The sequence below is a fragment of the Charadrius vociferus genome, unplaced genomic scaffold, assembly GCF_000708025.1.
Source record: "Charadrius vociferus isolate BGI_N301 unplaced genomic scaffold, ASM70802v2 scaffold450, whole genome shotgun sequence".
In the NCBI taxonomy this organism is placed as follows: Eukaryota; Metazoa; Chordata; class Aves; order Charadriiformes; family Charadriidae; genus Charadrius; species Charadrius vociferus.
In genome coordinates this window covers 2290453-2316315 of record NW_009646931.1, presented here as the reverse complement: position 1 = coordinate 2316315, position 25863 = coordinate 2290453, and the positions used below count along the sequence as shown (strand labels likewise).

The following is a 25863-nucleotide window of genomic DNA, read 5'->3' as shown; positions in this document are numbered from 1 at the left end:
TCAGCATCCTGAACAGCTGTATTTTTGCCTTTTAAGCAAGTGGTATCACAAACAGGAGTAGGAAACAGCTGTAATTTCAACATATCTCAGGAAAGAACACAGCTGATTTTATAACTGGCAGTCGGGAAGGTGCAGAAATCTCCAGCAGGGAGGAAAGCATGACAAGCTGGAGCCTGGGGCTGGAAGCTTCTGAAGCTGCTTTGCCACTGACAGGAATTTCTATTCTGTCTTTCAGAACTGCTTTAGAAGACTCCAGTCCCCTTGGTTGAACTGAATCTGCTGTATATATATACAGTTGTGTTCCAGCCTGTACGTGGTAGAAGAAGGAACAAGCAAGTAGGAAAGGAAGAATTTTAAAACCAACATAATAAAAACCAATTATCATATTTGACAATAATGGCCAGTAAAATAGTGGCTATTAAGCAGTTCTAATTCTAGTCCTACTAACATCAACTTAAATCACATGCTTGTTTACAGGGTGTAAGCTATGAGAAGAATAAGCAGGGTTTAAATGATATAACTAACACATAATAAAAAACAGCCATCGTATTACCTAGAGATTTTCTTAGCTTGTATTTTTGTAAAGCCCAGCTCTGACGGAGAGACGTCACCTTCTACTACAAGATCACTAATGATGTCAGTAACACCACTCAGACCAGTAATTTGCAGGGGATCTTCTAAAGAGCTTAAAGTTAGGCAGGAAAAAAAAAAAAAGTTACTGATTTGAAGTAGAACATACCTATAAGGGCAAACTAAAATCCTTCCTTTATGCTGAAAATGAGAACATTCAGGTGTTTTTACCAAAAGCCTTTGGAATGAATTTTCTTCCGCCTACATCTCACTGTGTTAGTGCACACAAGCAACACCTGGATGATGTATGCAGATGCACTGTCTTAAAAAACTTACTGGCCATCACCTTAGCTTTGCTGTCTTCACGTACACTTCAGCCAACTTTGTAGCTCCCCAATGCGAACAGGACAGAATGAGCAAGACCTGACTAACACTGGGGATAGCGCAGCAAAGAGGGCTTTGAATAAGCCATCCAGAAATATGGTCCCACCCAGAGCTGAACTGCCTGAGCTCTGCTGGGGTACGTGAACATGGCTGGCCCAGAGAAGGCTGAGCCTGGCAGCCCAAAAGGCCAGGAGCACCTACAGGGTTTGTACTGCTGCCCATGATGAGTTAAGGCTATGGGATGCTACCGGTTTCAGGAACCTCAACTCTCAACAACCTTCTGAGCAACAATCAGCGTGAGTGAGAGAACAGTTTTACCTAAATTCTGCCCATTTCTTTCCTCTCTTTTAATCAGTTGTTCTCAATAAATACAAATCTCATGTAGTTTTGTCATTACAAGCTACAGTTGCTTCAAGTTACTCCTTTGGTTAAGAATCACCATCTGCTGAAGTTTATTGCCTCACATCCATCCTCATGGTTATGTAATCACTCCCTCATCTACTTCAGACACAATGAGCAGTTTAACTTACAATACTTTAAAAATAAAGTAAACGACTCAGTTTACTGCTATGCTTCAAGCAAAACAATACAGGTGAGTAACTGAGCAGAATGACCAGGAGGAAAGGGAAGCCAGCTACTGTTTTCTACTGCACAACTGGACCTGGAAGACTAACAGCAGTTAACAGTAAAAAAATATGTATGTCAGACCATTTTATTTAATGCATAAGATCATTCCAGTTTTGAAATCTTCAGTCTGTTGCTTTACACTGTTCATACGGTAACACTTCAAAAACCTTCTGATGACAGCTGGCTTCAGCAGATGACTACTAGCAGCAGTTACAAGCGCTTGTACGAAAACAAGTATTTCGAAAACAGGAGAAATAACAAATGGACATAGACAACAGCAGCATCTGCATTAACAGCTCTGTTACTTGTAACTAGAAAGCAACTTCGAATGCTTCTGTAGCTTTTGTATAAAGTAAATCTAACAGGTACTACCAAAGTAATGTAAATGAAATGCAATTAACTAATAAAAAGGCTTTCATTCAGTTTGAAAATTAATGCCTAGATTTTTATGTAAGTGATAATTCCACCTTGACAGTCCCCTTTTTGGTAGGAGTTTGAAGTAAACAAATCTGCAACAAAACCAATGTCAAAATACATACCTATCACATAGATCTCTGCATACATGAAAGCCTGAAAAAGAAAAAGCCTTTGTTAATAAAAGCCTTGCACTTGTACACAAATTAAGAATACCTATGTTAAGCAGCCTGTGGGATAATTACAGAAATGTATCAACCTCAGTATGTTGACATTAAAAACAAATGAACATTGTACATAGGCTTAATAACCTCTGAGACAGCATGTCATCTACCGCCATGTTAACACAGTCTTCAGAGAACATTAACAGCTCCCTGACTGACATGAATAGTTTTGCTAGGAAGTTGAGATCACTGTTGTCAGTTTTCTGCCACAATCAAACTAAACTTATCAGTTCCAAATAAAATGAAATGGTTTGTTCCAATTAACTATATAGCATTTTATGGAAAATTAACAATTGCCACTTACTTGAAGAAGTCAGGCTATGAACTCCTGGAATTCAGGAAATGTGGCTGAAGAGCAGTATGGATGTCTTGGAAGGAAAAGCACTGCTATCCTCCCTAAACTAAACTGTGGTCTCAAAAAATAATAGTTGTAACTTAGTATCGACTACAGTTTTCTTAGCTTGCAAGTAACAAGTCTATACTTAAAGAGAAAACTGTACGTGTATTACTGTTTATAAAATTTATCTGGGTGTGCATGCCATTTGAGATTCACTTCTGCTGTATGCAGATATAGGATCCATGTTTTAACACATTTTAAGACAGATTGCTGCAAATACGACTATCAAATGCATGTTCACCTGTACAAAGTATGTACTATTTTTAGAAGCTTGAATGCAAGCAATGCAGGCAACCTGCAGACAAAATAAGGCCCTCTGCTTTTTTTAAACACAGAAAATAAGTTGCTTGCATAGTGATTTTTCCTCCTCCTTTTAATGTTACTGCAGTCTTCATAATTGCAAAATTCTATTTACTGTCAGTTTGCAAAATGGAACGAGACCTCATAAAATAATGTTTTAGGACACAGCCATTAGTTACTGAATAGTAATAAAAAAAATTTTATTTTGCTGATGTGGGTTGGATTTAATTCAGCTCTCACCTCTCTAAAACATAGGAGGATGACAGAGATGATAAAGTCAGCTTTGGGAGCGTTCTGTGGCACTGTGCCTATTTATATACACCTACACGTAACTAAATAATTACAAATCAGTGTGATTTGGTTTCCGAAATAGACTCAAAGTTAGTAATTTTCTTTCAATAATGGTGAATTTGAGTGCAAGTATAATTCACTGCTGAACTGGTTTCAATGCTTAGTGATACTGTTCGTCATGTAACATATAAACTCATTATCAATACACATCCATGAACCCATTATAAATAATGCAATCTAGAAACACTGACAACTGGCTTTTATGAGCTAATTAGCTTTACATAACATTCTGTATAACAGCAATGAGGAAGTATTACACCAGGAAGAAAAGGTTTACTTATTTTTAAAAGTAGAAAAAGGGAAAAATAAACAGTAAAGATTATACCAGAAGATGTCTTTGTGCCACTGGGAAAGTTTGAAGCAGAGGCTGCAGAGGCAGGAGAGTGTACTCCCAATGTAGTATAACTGGCTACAGGATATTCGTCCTTTTCATCATCTGTAATATCTTCAAAAATCATGCCCCTCAAATAATGTTCTGATTCTGTGAAAAAAAAGTGAATACAGTAATTAGTGTAGACCAATGAAAAAATCCCATAACGCAAAAGCTGTCACTCATATATATATTTGTTAGTGGCACATCTGTCAAGCCTTGAACAACCTGAACCTAGACCAGCTGTGCCTCCCTATGAAAGGGCCCTACCAGCGCTGTGATGTATGTAACAGTCTTGTACATGTGAACAAAAAGACTAAACTATGAGTTGCTCTGTGTGAGGCTAATGCCATCTTAAACATTGTCTTATGTATAAATACAGAAATAGACATGATCTGGTTCTACCACTTGGCTTTGTGTTAACTTCATAAGTAGATGAGACTATTTTTTGGCATGAATGTAAAATGGACCTGAAGTATGTACCTCTAGCATTCTCCTTCTTGGCACAGTACAGTAGCTGTTAGTAAACAGGTACTATATCGTTAATTGTTATAAAAACAATAAATTATTCAATACATCAGCTCTAGCAAACAGTTAAGCTGATGTAAGCTTTTATTAAAATCATCAGATATTACAACTAAACAGGCACCAAAGATGCATGAAAGAAGTGTCTTTATATACACAGAGAAAATTGAGGACGAATTTCGTATCTTTTTATATCAGCAAGCAAAGCACTCATAAGCACTATGTTTTGATTTTATGACACAATAGAAGTACATACTATCATCTTTAAAATTTTATATCCAAGTTCTGCATTATGGTTTTGGAAAAGATCAAAGTATACAGATATTTTCAAATGCATTTTTGTTGAAGCAGTATCCGTAACATTCAGATTTTCTACCTCTATTTCTCTCTCTCATATTTTTGATTTTTGGTGCATATTTCAATGACACCTTTTAGGACTGCAATAAACTTCAGCAGTAATTAAAAATTAGTTAAGTTTAATATTCAGTTGCAAATTCACTATCCTTCCGTTAACTGAAAACATACCATCATCAACGATTCTAGCATCTTCAGAGAATGAAGGACGAGCACCAAGGTCTGAATCGGCAGCCATTTCAAAATCTTCTATTATTTTCACTAGCTATAAATGAAACCCAAAAACTAAGTAACATTATATTCTTCAAGGTACTTCTGAGACTTACACTGCAGATATTCATTCAAAGTTCACTTTAAATACATCTTTTTCTTCAGAATCTTATCAACATTTTAATGGAGTATCATGATTCAAAACAATGGAAATAGAATCAAAGTAGCTCAAGGAGATTCACTTCATCTTAAGAGTTCAATCTTCTGGACTCTTACTCTGAGAAAAACACATATGAACTGTAGCTTGTGAACAGTTTTACTCCTGTTGATCACATCATCTTTATTTAAAAAATAGCTGCATTTTTTTCCAATATATCTTATCTAAAACCCACAGAAATAAAAATATTTCCATATTCCCCATAAGTCAGGCGCTTCCTTATGTTTAAAACTAGAAAGTGAAAACTAAATCTGACTAACATAGATTAATACATTTTACTGAACATTATTCTTACAAAGAACAGGCCTCCAAACTGATTTCTAGTACATAAGAAATTGTTATAAAAGGAATGACCAACCAGTGTGCCCTGAAATAAGGGCAAAAAAGAAAATGGGTTTATCTTTAGGATTTAGATAGATATCCAGAAGGTGGTTTAAAACCCAAATGCAGTGAAATGCTGAAACAAAGAAAGGATATGTGAAGATTTTTTTTCACTACAGGCTTTTAAAAATCTGGTCAGATCGTCACCTTGAAGAATGTAAGTGATTAAATAATCCTTCTTAGTGTAGTAACTGTACGCAGGTGACACAGTGAGGTCCTTAACATTGCTGTGAATACAGGGAAGGACAGGCAATGGACACTATTAGTTTGGATGATCATACAAAAAGTAGATGCCATGGAACTACACAGCACTACTGAATTCATTCTGTATTAAGCCAGGTTTACAGGAACTGGAAACTGACTTAGTTTTCTTGATGTGCAAGGAGAAAGAATTTTTTTTACCAGCTAGGTAAAATCAGAACCTACTGGCTCATTCTTCAATTAGGCACTCCCAGTTTGCTCTAAATTTAATAAAAAAGTCAACGTAATCTGAAGAAATAATTGCCAGCATTCCTCATTTCACATTCACCTAAAGTCACCCACACCTCAAGTTTTAGGCAAATTAAACTAGATATAGTATTAAGAGGTCAGTCTGCTGAAATTTTTTAACTTTTTACTGTTATCTCTGTCATGACCTATAAAATAGTAATTCCTGAATAATATATAAGATCATCTGAATGCACTATGTCCAAAATGGATTTATTTTACTTCTCATATTTAGATTTCTAGATACAAATATTTTATGAAAATAAATAGGAACAGTCACATAATATTCTGCAGAGGCACAACTGCAGAAATCTTTCCTTAGCCTCAACTTTTATGCTATTCCATTCTCCCAGTTACAGGGAAATTAAACATATTCTGCCCATTCACTAAGAACATCACCATTCTGGCCAGCATTTGGTCCATTGTAAGTAACCATGTCAGCCAACAGATACTGCACTAAATGTGAAAGAAGTGTGTATTATTATTCTTGATCTCTCGCAACATGTAGTAAGCAGATTTGAAAATACATCCTCCCAAAACATAAGTTTTGTCTTTAGCTGACTCAAGGTACAAAATAAACTGTTTCAGACACAACAGCTAGCAGTCAGTACTCACCAGTCTGGTATTTCTGAAATCCTCCTCCATATTTTCTGTTATGTTTTGTAGTGTCTGTAATTGCATATCCATTTCCTGCTGCTTTATGGAAAAGCATTCTTTGCCAACTACTTTGGATGGGTGCCCTGAAGAAGGGAAAGTTCTGTCATCTTCATGTACTATGTTCCAAGTTACATTATCTCTAGCAGAATCTGCCTTCTTATCTTCCTTTTGCACTTCGCTTGATGCATTTTTCAGATGATCACCTTGAAATAAAAAGAGTGCACCAACATCATTGAATATAATTAAGCATAGCTGTGCTATACCTCATAGTAGGTTTTCGGAGGCAGGAATCGTCACTAAAGAAGTGAAATGTATAAATGTTTTGATGTGTAAGACTAAAAAAGCAGGAGGTGAGTTGGGGAAAGGCTACAGGTTTTCTGTGGGACATACAAGTATTACAACATTTTATAGCTTTTTTTTTTTTTCTGATTTAAAACCAAAATGGTTTACCTTTCTTCTGAAGTGCCTCAGGTGGAATTGAATTAGTAACAGAAGCTGCCATGTGATGAAGTTTCGCAGTAGATGGAATTTCAAACTTCTCGTTTTGCTGTGCAGTAGCGGTCTCTTCTTCAGACTCAAGTATCATGGGCAAATTGTTAAGGATGCCACTGTCTTCAATGTCAACCACACTGATATATTCACGTTCACTCTACACAAGAACAAGATTATTAAGAATTATAAATTATGTGTTTTGCATATGTTGTTTACAGGACATTGTTAACCATTTCCTGTGTTCATCTCTTGCTACTTTGAGTTCTAAGGCTTTTTGTTTTGGAGGCAAAATAACTACAAACTTCCCTATGGTATTATACAATGGACTCATCCTGATATAAAGAACCCAAATTCATGAGTTAAGACAAAGAGTATATTGAAAATGTATGTACACTGGACCACTAACCGGATCATGTGCATCTGACAGAAAGGATGGTAAAGTTCTCTCATTCACTTCAGTGGGGAATTTCAGGTTTAAATACACATCTGGTGGTAGTATCTCAGGGGCACTAGATGATTCTATGAGAAAAGAATAATAGTCAGTATTATATTTACAATAAAAGCCAAGAAAATTCAGACAAACTATTTGGAAATAGGTCCGCATGCTCTACATGATAAGAAAAGCTTTGATTAATGTTTCTTTTAAAAAATAAAGATAGACAATGTAGCTTAATAGGTTTCTTTAATGTTTGCTTCTAACAACAAACTGCTAAATTATTTTTTATTTGGTGATAAATTAGCAGAAAAATACTCAGAAGATTAAAGTGAAAGCAACATGCTGCAATCTAAATTGCTATTCATTTCCAATTCCCTTCTGAATAGGTTAAAAAAAATAATCTTTACCTGATCCAAATAAATGATACTACTCAGCTAGAAAGACCTCTAATTAACTATCTGCAAAGAAGTCATGTGACACAGTAAAATAATCTTCCAAATGGAACAACACTGTTGAGTTTTAAAAGAAAGGAAAACTTAATATGCTCCCTTGGTATCAAAGGGAAAATATTTAGCTACTGAATTCTATGTAGTACAATTTATCAAGGATTTATAAAACAGGGAGAGAAAACCCAAACCAAAATAAATCTTCTTTAGCCCAAAATCAAAGTTACCCTCTATTTTTGTTCAACCGACTGACCATAAAGATGAACTGGGAATAAAATTCCTACTTGAGACTGGAACATTGTTACTTGGCATATAGCTATTGCACAACTTAGGAAATGCATGGAACAACTGTATAATTAGCTGAGCTACTACAGCTCGATTTCATGTGGAGCTGTGATATGTCTTAATATCCCTCTGGTCAACTCATTTGGCCTACATAACACCAACTTCCCAAGATTAAGTGGCAATAAAATCAGGCTAAAATCCACAAATGTACCTCCTTATACAGGAATACAAAAGCATGGGTACATTGCACCATGAAAAATTCCAGCCAAACTTTTCATTAACGGTATTGTAATTATGTCACATTTGGTTTCAAGAAGCTGGATAAATTAGCATCTTCTTATCTACATCCTGCATTAAGCTACCTCATGCACAAAAACCATGTTAAAATTCTAATATTTTTATAGACTTCCCAAACAACAAATGAAGTAGAGAAAGACTGAAGCCAGACCTGACACAGGAACAGATACGACTGACTCGTTTTTTTGAACTTCAGAAGCCTCATTTCCAGCACTGATTCCAACATCTTGATATGATTTGAGCACTTGATAGGAAAAAAAACCAAAACCAAAATGCATAAATTTGAGGAGAGTAAAGACACTGATTGCATTATCTGAACATACATTTCTGATTTCCTAGCTCACAAGCAAAGCAAAGCTGGGGGGAAGATGCAGGGAACCAATTTCAGTCACATATGAAACATGGTCTAAAATAAAATCAAGCTAAGTTAAAAGGAGAAAAAGTCACAGCAGAACTGACTTACAGAAAGCATGTGGAAACTCTTACATAATGGCATCACTAATATTTTTATTTATAATTATTTTAACTCATATTTTGTAATTTATATTCCAGTATCTCCTGGTTTAATACTTTTTGAAACAAGAAGTTACAGCACAAAACTGATGATACCAAACTGGGAGAGGTGGCTGACCCTCCAGAGGGCCGTGCTGCCATCCAGCGTGACCTGGACAGGCTGGAGACCTGGGCAGAGAAGAACCTAATGAGGTTCAACAAGAGCAAGTGTCGGGTCCTGCACCTGGGGAGGAAGAATGCTAGGCACCAGTATAGGTTAGGGGGGGACCTGCTGGGAAGCAGTTCTGAGGAGTAGGTCGTGGTAGACAGTAAATTATCCATGAGCCAGCAATGTGCCCTTGTCGCCAGGAAGGCCAATGGAATCCTGGGCTGCATAGGGACGAGTGTGGCCAGTAGGTCGAGGGAGGTCATTCTGCCCCTCTACTCTGCGCTGGTGAGGCCACAACTGGAATGCTGTGTCCAGTTCTGGGCTCCCCCCTTCAAGAGGGACAGGGAACTCCTCTACTCTGCGCTGGTGAGGCCACAACTGGAATGCTGTGTCCAGTTCTGGGCTCCCCACTTCAAGAGGGACAGGGAACTACGGGAGAGAGCCCAGTGTAGGGATTGGAGCATCTCCCGTATCAGGAAAGGCTGAGAGAGCCGGGACTTTTTGGCCTGGAGAAGAGAAGGCTGAGGGCAGACCCTATGACTGCTTACAAGTGTCTAAAGGTTGGGTTGAAGGAGGATGGAGCCAGACTCTTTTCAGTGGTTCCCAGTGACAGGACAAGGGGCAATGGGCACAAGTTGGAACATAGGAAGTTCCATTCAAACACAAGAAAAAACTTCTTTACGGTTCGGGTGACAGAGCAGTGGCACAGGCTGCCCAGGGAGGGTGTGGAGTTCCCTCGTTTGGCGATTTTCAGGACCCGCCTGGATGCAGTCCTGAGTAATGTGCTCTGGGCAATCCTGCTTTAGCAGGGGAGTTGGACTAGATGATCTCTAGAGTTCCCTTCCAACTCTGAAAATTCCATGATTCCACGAAAACACTGTTTTTCCCTTTAAAAAACTTACTCCCTTTTGGAAACTGACCAACAATCAAAATTAACAAGAAGCAACACCAGAAATAGCTGGTTGCTGTAGGTCACACAGGTAGCACTTACCTGGGTGAGTATTTGTACTTGCATCTTGAGTTTCTGCTGTTTTTTTTCCTGTAGAAGCTATGTAATGTAGATCCGCTGAAGTAGTAATTGCTTCCCCAGTCGTGCCTAAAATTTGATAATACACAGTAAGTGTCTACAAATGACACAAGAATTGGAAATCTATGAAAGCAATGATATTAACTCAAAACTAAAGGCTCCAGCAGATTTTTCTCTGCATTTGTGACAGATAATTTTAACCTATTTCTAGGTGTACTTCACGAATAATTTCAAGAAAAGAGTGTACTGCCTGCTGTATGTGAATATGCAACTGTATGGAAACTTACAATGTTAAAATCAAAATCAAGGCTCAGTTTGGACATGTAATTTTTAAATTAAATCTTATAGTATGCTGTACAATAACAATTTGTTTCATATTTTAAAAGGGGGGAAATATTTATGACTGTATAGCTTTATTTCTTTATTGATGTTTCTAAAGAGCTTTGAAAGCCAGTATCTCTTTAAGGCCAAATTTCAGAGAATGGATTGCATTTTGTCCTCTGACAGGACTAAATATTGTGCTGAATTAATGTACTAGAAAGAAGCAAATTTTTCTATAGGCATAGACTTCATTTTGCAAGCTAGAAATACTCTAAACATTGTGTTTCCTTTAAAAGAGCCTTAAATTTTGTGTAATTAGAATACGCAAGCAAATAAAACTGAAATTGTATCTTTTAAAAACAAATAAACTGATTTAGAATTTGAAAGCATTGTCTACAGCATTTTGCTGATGAATCATATGAACAGAAATCACTATGAAGCATAGTTACTGAAATTCACTCAACAGACTTATTTCCTGAAGTCCATTGCTTATGAACGTAAACACAAGATTATAAGTTTTAAGAAAAATCAAAAACACTTCTATAATTTTCAGGAGAATTATTCTGAGTTTACAGATAATTGATATGAGATCTTAAATTTGCCTGCATCTCTCTGCACGCCAATCCCCTAAGAACTGACTGCCCCAAAAAGAGACTGAATATCTGTTGTATACTCTGAAAGTCAAAAGATCTTCTCATGAAAGATCCCATAAGCCATTACACTGTATTGCCTGCAGACTACACAATGTGTTTTAACATCTTGATGACTATAGAGTTTTCCTTTGAAATCTAACAAACTTCTGTTTGTTATCTTATTTAAGCACTCAAAGCATTAAAAAGACTTGTACTTGCCCACTGAAACGAAAAAACCATCTTGAAGGTAAGATGTAGATTTTGCTTGTTGATCCTAATATAAGGAGAAAAAGAATTATTTTAAAAAATAGTCCTAGTGCCAATTAAAGGCTTTTTTGATGCTGTTAACTTCCCAGTTTACCTCCTTTGAGTAATAATTTGGGAAAAAAATAAATCATTGTAACGTACTTTTCGTACCCCCCTTTTTAATTCTTCTGATCCATTCCAACTTAGTGGAATGACTATGTAACATTTGTTCTTATATGTACCTTGAGGTGATCTGCAGTAACACAAATTCCTCATTCTTGAGTATACGCTATCTCTGCTGTACCATAATTAACATCTCCCGGGTCTGGGGAGGTGACTGTCCAGCTGCTGTACTGGACAGGGAAGTCTCAAAGAAAGTATGGTATGGGCCAGAAATAGAGCTTGCTGCTCTGGGTAGTGATCCAGCTTTAAATCTGGCAGTGTTCTAGCTCGAAATCTGGTATTTGCAAGGATAACCCCCAAATATGTTCAAAGATATCAAAAAGGCGTAGGCAAACAATCAGCAGAAGTGCATAAATCAAAACCCAACCTGATGAAGACTTTTCTCTTCTCAGTTTCTTGGCGAAGACAGAACTGAGACCTCGTGCTCCCAATCCTCACTCTTATACTGTCATCATCTAGCCTCATGTAAAAACGGTAATGCTTGGGTCATTTGTCCTAGCATTACTGTGAGCAAGCAATTAGTGTTTATGTATATATTTACTTTAAATATACACACAGACAAACACCCCGTCAAAATAGAGAGGTTCATGTCCCAGGAAAAACAAAAGCAACCTTGGAATACTTTATAAAAATAAATCTCTTGTTTACAGGAAATGCAAGTATATGAACGAAAGATGTATACTGTTTCTAGGCTAGAGCCTGAAAGAGATTTACATGATTGTTCTGGTTTACAGTTTCCTGCTTCTCTCTTTCCTGTTAATACTTGAATGGAAAAAGGCAAAGAAAAAACCATTTTTCTATACCCCAGTCCCTGATTCAACAGCCACCGCTGTATCACTCATATTGATGATGGAGTCATCTGGGCAGAAGGACACACTTGTTTTCTTCCTTTCCTCCTTCTCCTTCATTTGTTTCATATCACGCCTCTTTTGTCTGTCAACATATTAATTATATATAATAAATAAGAACTGCATGGAAACAATAAAAATACCTGTCATTGTTTTCTAAGAAATATTACTATTAAGAATTATACACTGAAATAAAGGTGGAAAAGACAAACACAACTGTTGCATAGAGATCAGTTCAAAGCACTACTTTTGCCTACCAGAAATCCATATAAAATTGTGGTAGGAACTCATGAAAATACTTAATCACACCAAAATTTGTTAATTGTCTAATAAACTATTTATACTAAATATTACAAAGCACGTAACATTCCATATCTATGTTTTGTGTATGATAAAAAAAATCATTACCACACAAAATGCCTGTAGGGAATCTGTAAGAAATACTCCAACAATAAACAAACCTCTTTTTAATTAACTATTTTACTAAAAAAGTTGCAAATTTTAGTATCTGATAAGTACATTATAAGACAAAAACTGTAGCTTCAACCATTTCAGCCGACAATATCAGAACAGGTGTTCTAAACTCCAGCTGCAGTTACTTATGTATCAATTGTTTTTCACCTTAGGAGTGAAAAACTTAAGAGTCTGTGTTTCCAAATGCCAGAGTTAAAAGCATCATAATCAGAAGCAAGTGTTCTGTTCTAGATGCAGTGATGTCATTAACTCTTCCATGGAAAACACAGATCTGTGAAATGTCAGGAATCTACTGACATTATATGACAACTGAACAAGGATATGCATGCAGCTTAAACAAATTGTTTTAACTGCTTCTGCACTCAATTAACAAAGAATAAATCAAATTTCAAAAGTAATGACAAATCACTGTCTGGATTCAGAAACAAAGCCAGTATCTTGAATTATATTGAAAGAGCTCTTTCTTGAAGATTATTACTAACAGTGATGATACGCAGTGCAGACAGTAGCCTATTAAGATTCACTGTATAAGCAGCAAAGCATTCCATGAACAGTATTACAGCAAACAGCCAGATGACAGCAAGACTTTAGACCACAGACACCCCAGCCTGGAAACAGCAATAACTCCTTCGTGCACTAATGCTATACTTCTCCTGCTGTGTCTTTACTAATAATTGCTATTTTTTTCTCCTCCAAGAGAATTACATCCAATCCCACTTTATTTGAAGCTGCTGTAAAAACTCCCAGTGATTTAAAAGCTAAAGGTACAGATTACCAGTAAATCTTTCAAAATGAAGATGTACTTTAAAAGTTTGACTTGCCTTTTTCTATTATTCTGCACATCTCTTAGTTCAAATGGTTCAACATCGGATTTTAGTAACCGGATAGGTTCAGTTTGGTCTTGCCCAAAGGAAGTACTAGGCACAGTAGGATGTTGGTGGCGTTGCTCAAATGCAATGAGATCTTGAAGTGGAATGAGTTTTGGTGCCTTGAAGTGTTCAGAGAGAGACAGAAGCAAAAGTGAAACAGATACAGGAAACATATAGGGGAATCCCAGTCAGATTGGATGAAAAGAGCAGGTCCAGTTTGGATCTAAGTTAAACAAACACAATGCCTGTAGCAATTTGTAGATAAAGTGAAAACCTAATATTAACAGCATCAGACCAGAATCTCAGCTACTGTGTACACGTGTAAACTATTTTCTGAAAGTAAACTAAAAGATATGAATTTTCTCCATGGAACATAGCTCACTAATATTTGCTTTTCTAATATATGTAGCTGAGGATGAAACTAGGAACTATTCAATGTAGACAAGGGCTGAAAAAGCACCTTTCAAGGAAAAACATTTCCATTCTTTTCAACTGGAACGCGCAAGCATATAAGAGTTTATCAGAACAACATTTTTCAAAACATCAAGTTCTTAGCATCCAGAAGATAATATTTTCTTAGCAAGCCTTTAGCATTCCATTTCTGCCCCTACAAAAGAGGATTTCTTACTGCATTCTTTGTATTTCTGTAAATAATTCTATTTAAACTTCTGTAAAAACAGACCTATTTTTAACTATATAAATATTATCCAGTATTTTAGATAGTAGATACCTTACATTCATTACTAATGGGCTGAATATTGATGAACTATTGAATGTGGAATCAATCTAGCATCGCTAAAACATTTCCAAGCTCATAGCCTGCCTCATAGGGACATGCCAATAAAAAGGTACCTTAGTTCCAGATTCCTTCTGGTAGCTGTGCTCAACACTTCTAAATTCCATAGCCTGGAAACATTAACTCATTTTTGATGAATATGAAAACATGAAACTCAAACCCCCCTACAACTTAGGAAAATATATTATTAAAATCCTGTACCTTCTTTTTTAGAGGTAAATTAGCATGGAGTAGTGATATTCCTGTGTGCTGTAGTGTTTCTCTGCAGTCAGTCTCCTTCATTGCAGGTTTAACAGATATTAAAGTAGTAGTGATTGGATGCCTTACAACTGGTGGAAGTCTAGGTACTGAGTCAAGTTGCAAGTGCAACAATGGAATACCACTGAGGTTCTGAGTGATCAGTACTTTGTCCGTATTCTCATTTGCAGAGAACTGCTGCTCAGGTGAAACTTCTTGCTGTGCTTCATACTGATCTAGATTCAAGTGTTTGGGAGGTCCCTCACAAACCGTTTCTGCCCAGCTTTTTTCTTCCTCATTCATTTGCCTTGGGATCTCAGGGTCATATCTACTCATGTTCAAATCTTTTGACTTTCTTGCTGCATATGATGACTTATGGTTCCATAAGGAATGTGATGAACTCCAAGCTACTCGCGGTACTGGTGGTAGTCTAGCAAAAGCTGATGACATTTCTATTGGATGTAAAAATGCCGGTTTGAAATGATAACCAGATTCAAGCTTAAGCAAAGGAAATCCATTTGAGTAATTCAGGTTTTTTTCAATAGGGATAAGCTTTGGCGTTTTCTGGATGTCTGAGGAAGGAGTTAGGAGATGAAGTGGTTTAGTAGGTGCTGAAGAATGCAAATCTTGAGACAGTGGCATAAATCCTGTTTCTTTGCTATGGCTTTCTAATAGGCTTAAAGAAACATTCACATCCCGACGATTCTAAATCAGAAAAGCAAACAAAACAGCATTTACAAGTACCTTGAAATAGCACCCACACACTAAATATGCACAAAACCAGTGTAAATCTTTTTTGTCTACAGCAATCACTACAAAAACTTTTCCTAATTTAACAGGGCAGATAACAGATATACAGAACTGCCTTCATAAATGACACTTATACCTACTTTTATATGGTCATTGTTGCTTTCATCTCTTAAACTACTCCTTGGTTGAAAATCGAAGCTATTTTGATCAGGTTTTCCTTTATCTTCTTGAGTGAGCATCTGTGTTTTCAGAGAGCCATTGACTTCGCTAGTGTGTGCAGCCTGGCTTCCTTCCATTTGAAAAGATTGATGCTGTTGCAAAATTTGTTGCACATTTGGCAGGTTGGCAAAGGATGACTGCACTATTTGCATTAAACTCATGAAGTTGATTTGCTGTAGCTGGATACACACACAAAGTTAACACTGTAAACAACTTTAACAGAAATCTTAGCAAAAATTCTAAGTCTAGGCTATGTTTTAACTGTTCATGATGCTGTTAATATAGATGACAAAATAGACAACAACCCAAAGTTTCAATAATGACTCAGCTGTACGACTGTTTATTGTACTGGACTTTCTTTTAAGATACATTAAATACTTGCCACAGACAGGTTATGCTAAAGCAAGACAAAATCCTTCACTTGTTTGGTGAAGTGTGAGTAAATGTAAGGTCACATAAAATTGTTGCAGGGTACTAACAAAAATTAAATCCTAGTATAGCTGCAAAATTATTACAGCTTCAGTATTTTAGACCACACTGAGTTATGTGAACCAAAACACATTCAAACTTTTACTATCGTATTACTCATTTTCTTGAGTCAAAAGGAAGAGTTAACTCTAAAATAAGTTTTCATACTAGCTTACATGGAACCAGAAAACTTTCAAAAATAACCACACAGAGAATACTTTTAAAACCGTCATTTTCTCCACTGTTTTAAATAACACAGTTTGTAGTGTGAATACCATTTTCAATAAGAAGATGCTCTCACCTGAACTAACTTAAACATTTCATCTTGGAGCATATGCCTGACAGTTTCTGTTGTGTTTAGTTTCTCTTCTGTAGGGACTTCTTCCTTGACTTCTCGCTTCTTTGCAGAAATGGAAATATTGGAGGCAACACTTGACATAGTTGACACAACAGTCTGAGAAGGCTGACCATCACTTAGAGAAATCTCTTTATTACTTAAAAAGGAAAAAAAAACAAAACTATAAAAAATATTCATAGTTCAGAACACCTATATGAGGTTGTCTTAAACCAATCCAGAAAATTTTAAAGTATCATCATTTTTTTAAAGCAGTATTTATTTGTAGGAAAAATTTAATACTTAATACTGTACAATCTTAATTGGAGAGTATGTATGACATCTTTTTCCTAATGCTTCCTAATACAATGTATGAAAGACAGTAGTAAAGATGCAAGTTCTATCTGAGTTTTTAGTTACAAGGGTATCTGAAATGTTATCTTTACTAGAGATACACGCAGAAAACACTGATTTGACAGAAGGGCTGCGTGGCTAGTCACGAAACCAAACAGCTGATGGAAAAATGGAGAAGGACTTTATTAGCTGAAGTAAGAGAGATGTGAGATACACTTTCAGTGAAAAAATTAAAGGTGACTTTATATATTTGGAATTAAAAATCAACAACAAAATTTCAGATAGAAAACAAAATAACTTGTACCAGATAATACAATATGTTGAATTTTCTCACAGAGATAACGAGATCTTTTAGTAGGTAAAGACCATTAAGTACATAAAGCCCTTGAATAAAGAAGAGAGGGTTAGGATTTACATTAAGTTATAAAGAAACTGAAGGACTTTACCTACATCAACAGAAATGGACCCAAAACACATTTCTCTGTTTAAGAAAAATGCTGACATTGCTATGGGTACAGGCAACCTTTGGAGGATTTGTCACCCAAGCAGGATGGTCTCCAAGCACGTGAAGAAACAGAAGCTTAAAGCAGTGGCTAATGAGTAATACTTAAAAGGTTTTGGATAAGTCACAGGTGTGAAGGGGCACAGGAAATCTTTTTGAATACAATTAGAATGTCTAAGCATGGCCCGAAACCCTTAAAGTTTGAGAAAAGTTTTTTCTTTAAGAAGCTGGCATGAAAAAATCAAGAAGGAAATGAGATGAGAGACATAGGAAAATGGAATCCAAACAAATGTGTACTTCAGATTTCTTTAAACTGAAAAAACTCAGAGGACTGTTCTAGAAGTGAAAGCCTGAGACTGACTCCTGACCCCTTCTCCCAGTTCCAACAGACTCTCTGTTTATAGAAATATTATGTATATACTTATGCGTACCTGGCAGTTGCTGTAGAACATATGCATTTGAATAACTTTATAAAAATATGAATGCCAGTTTATAATGTTATTGTTTAGGTGTTTTATTTAACAATGTATCTTCTATAGTAATACCATATAATGATTCTGTCTGGAACCAGAAAACAAAAGTATCACTTCTCTTGAAATCTAGTAGCTCTGAATGAACGTGTTTGATTCGTGTGATATTCTGGACAACAAACAAGAGTATATGATCCTCAAGGACTACAGTGCAAAAAAGTTTCAGGAAAGGCTACTTAGTACTACAGTTTGCAGGTACAATATACTATACCTGCAAATATTTTGTCATCCAATCTACACATCATGTTACTTAAGACTGAAAATTTAATAGGGATAGTCCTTTTTTTATTATATAAAACATTAGAGGTTTATCTTACCTGGGAACTTCTGCATCTTGTTCTAGAGAGAATGAGTGAGAAATTGTGCTAGTAACAACATCAGTCATGCTATAAAGAAAGAAAAGAGTATTGTAAATACTACAATGATTTGTTATGCTGTTTGTTTTCATTTTATATACATTTATATACATGTGTGTGTGTGTACACATACATAAAACCTCCTGAAAAAGTATTTTAATTAACAGGAGATAAAATACCTGAAAGCCACCTGATCAGAGCTATACTGATCTGCATTGCTTCAATTAGGGCATTACACTGCAATTTGAGCTGGCAAATATTGACATTTGTGCTTTGTCTCCCTAGCAATCAGAAACTGACTCAAACAAAAGCACTGAAAAGGTTCTGGCTATTCAACACAAATAGCATGCAAAAGGCAGGCTAATCTGAATTGACAAAAGAAGAGAAAATCCAATTTAAGCAATACTGTTAATATCACTATAATCTGCATTCCTAAAAAAGAAAAGCCAGTATCATAAGAAATCCTTGAGGGCCATCTTCTGTGCAGTCATTTCTGTTTCTTTCAAAACAAAAATGTATCAGTACAAAATAGTAGAGGATTCTAAGTCTTTCTAAAATTAAGCCATTTAAAAGTTTTTCACAAACATTATATACACACAGGAATATTTATTTATGTGCCAATACAATTAATAAGATTTCCTAAATATTAAGACATTCAGGCACTGTATATCAGAGGAAAACATTTCATTACAACAAATTTGGTGGATTAAAGAAGAAAGCTAACTGAAGTAACAAAAATAGGTTGATATTTTTCTGTCATTTAAAAAAAAAGAAAAAAAGCACAAAAGACCAAGATTCCTCATGGTAAACTTAATGGACCATGTGTTTACAAAATACAGTTTCTTGCCTTGAAAAACTTCAGAGAAATCAAACTAAGCAGTAATCTGTTCAAACAGATGATGTAACAATTAGGTTTATGGACTGTTCCTATAATTTCATATATATTGTATTATAAATGTAGAGATATTTTAAAACATAAAACTTTAAAAAGATCATAATGAAGTAAATTTCTTGTGTAAAATACCTCCCTCCCTCTTACAGGAGCCAACAAGCTTATCACCCATATCCATTTTTATCTCACCTTCTCCTTCCTAGACACCAATCTGTCTTTCTTGCACGTCACATTGAAATTAGCAGTTAAAATTTCCTAGAATAATGGCTCTCTACCTGTATTTAGCCCGAAGATGCTGCTCCTATTTCAGGTCTGGAGAAGGAACTGTGTATCTGAAAGCTTTTCCAGTTATTCTCTATCCTTCTCCCAGATATAAGACACACCTTCCCACAAACCATGCCTCTTTTATTTGATCATTAATAAAATAACTACTCATCCACCCAAAACTTTGTATATGTGAAATGTCTGTACATGTGAAATAGAAGATGACTGAAATGTACTTTCAAACTAGGAGTTTGTTGCTATAAACAGCAAGAACCCATAGAGACTTCACTTGATACCATAATGAACAAAACTACTTTAGATTTTTAAGGAAAGTTAAAAGAGAACTTAAAACAACAAAAATAGTCTCTCACACATTCTGTTCAGCCTTTCCTGTCTTTGTTTCTTCTGCCTTTTGATCTTCCTGGGGACTATCTACATCTGAAATGGAGACCTGCTGGAACATAAAAAGATGCATCTGAACTTGTAAATTTTTATATCCCCCTTCTGCTTCAATAAAGTATTATTTTATTAGCCTAAGGCAAACATACTTTTGATTAATCAGCCACTTGAAAAAATCTGACTGAAAAATAATCAGAATTACATACTTATCATAGGACAGCTACAGATCAAAAATAAGGAGGTATCCTAATGATTCATGAATTTTTCTTTTCACATTCATATCCATACAGTACCCTTGAAATACACTCTGCTAATCTTGCACTCCCCAGCTAAAGATGAAAATGTGGAAACAACCCTATTGTACACAAACTATCTACTAACTAAGAAATTGAAACAAATGCAGGATTTTACACATGCCACAGATTCACTAGAGAATTGCATTGTAGAAAATACCAGAGAACAGAACACTTGAGAAATGCATTGTAGAACTGAAGATCACAATACACTTATTGTTTCTAATCCCATCAACAGCACTGAATCTTGAGTACTACAAGCAAGTACACCGAGGCACTGCAATTCACATCTCAGCATAATAGCCCTTTGCCAATTTCAAAGAAAGGAGACTTAGGAGGAAAGATGATGCATGAAAAAACAAGGCTTGTTTACAGATCCAGATTGTTTTCAGGCAGGAGCAAAATAAACATCTTTCTATATTTAATAATCAAGCATGCAAAGAAGTGGTAGAGGTTTTACTTAATGACTCTGTGATAACTTCAGAGACAGCACACATTTTTAAAGGAAAAAAAAGAAGTTCTTTAATACAGCTCTTTAGTGTAAAAAATACACATAAACATCTGGTCTATTAACCAAAAGACCATGTTTGGTTTTTTTCTTAATTTACATGCTTTTGCATATATGTGTGCATACATAATCTTATATATTTATATGTAGTGTTATACATCAGAAAGGTTTAATTTATGTATATAATTTTAGATATAATTTTAGATTTTTATTATATGGGCACACACATTTAGTTTTACAAACAATAATTCAGTTTTCAAAAGTGCTCACAGCAAATCACACTTTACTACTGTTTAATTACTTATGACTTTAATTATTGATTTAAGCAGTGGAAAAAAAAATCATCAATCCTAAACACTTTAAGCCCTCCATTTCTTAAATATATTGAGGAATTCAGGGTATTTTGACAAGTATTTATAATAATTTGATGCTTCTGTTCAAGATGGTAACTTGCCTTTCCTCTTTGATGTTCTACAGGCTTGACCTTGACAAAGCTATTGGAGCTCTTTGGAGTTTCATATGGCTCCTCAAAGAACTCTACAAAATAAACACAGTTACTCTAAATCACAAAACTACATGACATAGAACATTATTATGTGATTTCTGTCAACCAGTCACATCAGTCCACTTTTTCCCTAGCAAGCAGGAAGGAGCTGAGAGATGTCTCAGCAAATTCAAAATTTGTGTTATTACTGGTGATGATGCATGCACTTGAAGCTTATTTTCATGGTAAAAATATGATAAACTTAACCTATGCATACTCGGGTCTTACAATTTTCAAATCGTATTTTACACAGTTGCATGAATTCTTTTAGAATAAAAGTAATGACAGAATGCAAAAACAGATAAAATAATAATTTCCAAAGAAAAATGAAAGCTTATTTCCATTTTTTGATTAAATAAACAGAGGGACATACAATACTATTTAGGCTAAACTCCTACTGTTTTACATGTCAGACCATAGTAAAAGGATATACCATAAAAACAAACCTCTTTCTGATGTTACATCTAACTCCTCCTGAACAAATGGTCCCACTTCATTGAGATCTTCAGTAATATGAGGTAAAGAATAATTCCCATGATTCATTTCCTTCTCATCAAAATATTTTGACTTTGTACACATCCTGGCAATGGGAATTACAAAAGGTAATCAAGAACACAAATAACATAAGTATCTGACATAGTGTAAGTATGCTGTTCCTCTCAGATTGCAGGCTAGTGTGTAACTGTAAAATAAACACTGCTGTGATATAATCAATGTTCATATAGATTTTGTCTCTGAATTTCACCTAAAAAAATTCTTGTACGAGAAGACACACAATAATGTCTCAGAATACTAATACCAAAGATCTTTTGTTTCTTTAGTACAGCAAAAGATGAAGAGAAATGTCACAAAGGACTTCAGGTTAAGGAATATCCACCTTCACAACTGTGTAAGATACTAACAAATAAAATATTCACTGTCTTTTCCATCTATTTTTCTGACACATACACATATGAACATAGCTAGATCACAGATTCAGGGAAAATAAAACTAACACTGTAAACTCTCAACTCAACAGAAAGAAAATTACACTAAACTGAGTGGAATTTATCTGAATTCTTTGAGAAAACCATGATATTAATTATATCAGAAATCTAGAATTCATTTCCACGTCACTAACTTTATAAATAACCATGTACAATTCTAACAGCTACACTGTTTTCTACTGAGAGGTACATCTGCTGATGGAGAATATTTCATCTGCTTTATGCAGCTGTAAACAATATGCATAAGTTTGACTTTGCACTCAAACATGTATATAACATGTAGTAACAACAGAACTCCTCATACTGACATGCTGCTTAGCTGAGGAATTACAACCAACTAGACTTCTTAGGTTTTAAAAAAATAAATTACCCAAAACTAGTTTCACAAAGATCATCGTAGGCTTGAGGGCTCTGGACATCAAGACGATGACTGGCCAGTATAGAAGAGCCTTCATTCATACTACTTTCTTTCTCTGTCCTAGATGGGGCTTCTGATAGAGATGCAAATTCTTTCAGAGATTGATTATCTGGACTCTATTGACAATAACGATAACGAAAATTCACTAATTAAAAAAAAGATACCCGATACTTTAAAAAAAATCCCAACGATTTCATGTAGTATGTCTATGCTTAACTTCATATTCTTTTATCCATTACAGAGCTGAGAAATTCTAGATTTGCAGTTGCCTGTGCAACCTGAGTTTTGCCCCTTTTTGCATTAAGTAAAGCAATGGTACTCTGAATTATCCAAAGGAAGCATAAAATAAGAGAGATTTTTCAGCGTCAATCATCAAACATGCTATGTGACAATTAAATATACTCTATACAAAGATATACAATAAGATTTGACCTTCATCATGTGTAATACAAAACTCTACAGTTATCACTGAAGACAGCAGTAAGCTGAAAGTAAAATACAGGTGGTACTTGTCATAAAACAGAAAATACAAACCAAAACCAAGACAGAATCTCTTTTGATCTGGGAGAAAAACCTCTAAAAACCTCCACAACCCTCTCCCCTCAAAGACTTTCATGTAGCCTTAATTAAAGAGGATGAGTGACCCAGTTGTCCCTAAATATAAAATAAAACAATACACATCACGTTCTTTCATATTAACACATCACTTCTTTTATACTCTATTAATCGCTTCTTTTATATTAACACACATTCTCCAACTCTGTGTAACAGTGTACACAGAAATTCAAAATTCACTTTTCACTAATCTTGAACTAGTTTAAGTACTCCAGTCAGATTGTATCTGCACTGTCATCACACATAAATTAATCTAAATTTAGGTCTCCCCAGAGAAACTATTTCTTTATTCTTTGTCTTGTTTTTCCATAGCCTATCTCCAGTACTAGGTTTCTTCAAATATGATGTCTAAAACTAGACACAGTGGCCGAACTTGTAGCAATTTGCTCAAATAACGTGGTATCTAGATAAATGAGTTAGATTTTAAACAAGACTTCCAAACAGAACTTTAATCTCCAAGCAAAGTCCTCCTATAAACAGAATTCCAGTATTCTTTGGATAAAGAACTGGCTGGACAGTCGCACTCAAAGAGCTGCGGTCAACAACTCAATGTCCAAGTGGAGAGCAGTGACGAACGGCGTTCCTCAGGGGTCGGTACTGGGACCTGTACTATTTAACATCTTTGTCGCGGACATCGACAGTGGGGTCAAGTGCACCCTCAGCAAGTTTGCCGATGATACCAAGCTTTTTGGCGAGGTAGACACGCTGGAGGGGAGGGATGCCATCCAGAGGGACCTGGACAGGATGGAGAGGTGGGCCCAAGCCAACCTCATGCAGTTCAACAAGGCCAACTGCAAATATAGGCTCGGCGGGGAATGGCTGGAGAGCAGCCCTGAGGAGAAGGACCTGGGTGTGCTGATTGACCAGAGGCTCAGCATGAGCCAGCATTGTGCGATCACAGCCTAGGCGGCCAACCGTATCCTGGGCTGCATAAGAAGTGTGGCCAGCAGGTCAAAGGAGGTGATTCTGCCCCTCTACTCTGCTCTCGTGAGACCCCACCTGGAGTACTGCGTCCAGCTCTGGAGTCCTCAACATAAGGACATGGACTTGCTGGAGCATGTCCAGAGGAGAGCCACGAGGATGGTCCGAGGGCTGGAGCACCTCTGCTATGAGGACAGGCTGAGAGAGCTGGGGCTGTTCAGCCTGGAGAAGAGAAGGCTCCGGGGAGATCCTATTGTGGACTTCCAGTACCTAAAGGGGGCCTACAGAAGAGCTGGGGAAGGACATTTTACTAGGGCATGTAGCAATAGGATGAGGGAGAATGGCTTTAAACTGGAAGAGGGCAGGTTTAGATTACACATTAGGAAGAAGTTTTTCACGTTAAGGGTGGTAAGGCACTGGAACAGGTTGCCCAGAGAGGTTGTTGAGGCCCCATCCCTGGAGGTGTCCAAGGCCAGTCTGGACGTGGCCTTGGGCAACCGGGTCTAGTGGGAGGTGTCCCTGCCCATGGCAGGGGGGTTGGAACTCAATGATCTTCAAGGTCCTTTCCAACCTAAACCATTCTATGATTCTATGATTCCTTGAATGCTTTTCTTTTCCTAGCAACCATTAAAGGAAAGGCTATTACTACATATTCCAGGTTTTAAAGAAAATAGAACTATGAGGTAAAAGATAAGTGTGATTTTCTTTACTGGCATAACTAAGTCACACATTTCACTGACACTTAACCCATCCTCTTCCTTACCTTAAATTTTATGCTCTTTGCTTGAGATCCATCTGTGTATAACTGTTCTAACAGCCACAAAGAAGTAAGGACAGCAGCTGATGATGTTTTCACATGTATCCTTGGGAGATTCTCTTCTAAGGAATCTTGCTTATTAGAACCACAGAGCAGTCTTTTATCAGACCATCTGATCATCCACTCAAGCAATTTTGCAATATTGCTCAACTTACCCATCAATTCTACAGCTAGTTCATCTCCTGGTACAGTATCAACTATATCAACCGTTTTGTAAACATATTTAGAAGTTGACTGAGTTTGCAGGCTACAGAAAGCATGGTTAGGAAAGGTCTGGCTTGCTGGTACAACAGTGACTCCTTGATTGTCACTGCGAGCTCTGTAAATTGACTTGTGTTTTAAACCAAATAATCCTTCATTATATCCTTTCATTAGGTTATGCACAGAAGGTTCTGTTGTCCGTACAATGGACTGTAAACTGGTTGGATTTTCCAAAATGTTTTGGTTTTCATTATAGACAGACACTGTTTCAGGATCACAAGGTGCCAGGGCGACAGTATAGCAAGACCCTGCTCTAAACACATTTTGGCTTCTAGTTTTGCCTTGCCGACGTTTTAGAGTTGTATGAACATCAAAAAAGAGAGAGTTTAATTCATGCTCTTGAAGAAGTCCAGAAAAGCTAGTAAGAAATGGAATTCCAAGCTCACTGTACTTTACCAGGTCTCTCTCAAGAACATAACTCAAAAAGAGTTCTAAAAAATTAACATATTCATCATCATCACGTTCAAATTCCCATGCACCGACTACAGGCAAATTACACTGATTATGCATGTCTTTTCCATGTACTTTATGTTTTGTTTTCCAGTTAAGGGCTTTTATCTTGTGTGTGGTATTTTTGCTACCTATTTCTCCTTGTCTCTGCTGTTCACTGTCCCTGTAAGACAACAAACATAGGTAACATTAACGCTAAAGTTCATTTTCAGAAGCATTACATTAAAAAGTAAGTAAATGAAACATTAGTTCCTTTTCTTCCTCT

At 36.2% G+C, this 25863-nt stretch overlaps 1 protein-coding gene across 1 annotated transcript in view; it reads right to left on the bottom strand.

Annotated features, from left to right (window-relative positions):
• LOC104295010 (chromosome unknown open reading frame, human C5orf42) overlaps positions 1-25863 on the bottom strand; it is a 65534-nt gene that overhangs the window by 8544 nt on the left and 31127 nt on the right. The window contains 19 exon segments of the mRNA XM_009894711.1: positions 554-685; positions 2121-2151; positions 3593-3748; positions 4688-4781; positions 6426-6670; positions 6918-7116; positions 7366-7478; positions 10076-10208; positions 12297-12426; positions 13637-13803; positions 14682-15422; positions 15608-15865; positions 16456-16648; positions 18192-18260; positions 19758-19837; positions 21041-21123; positions 21577-21710; positions 22487-22650; positions 24834-25706. Of these exon segments, the coding sequence (XP_009893013.1) occupies positions 554-685; positions 2121-2151; positions 3593-3748; positions 4688-4781; positions 6426-6670; positions 6918-7116; positions 7366-7478; positions 10076-10208; positions 12297-12426; positions 13637-13803; positions 14682-15422; positions 15608-15865; positions 16456-16648; positions 18192-18260; positions 19758-19837; positions 21041-21123; positions 21577-21710; positions 22487-22650; positions 24834-25706 (3995 nt within the window).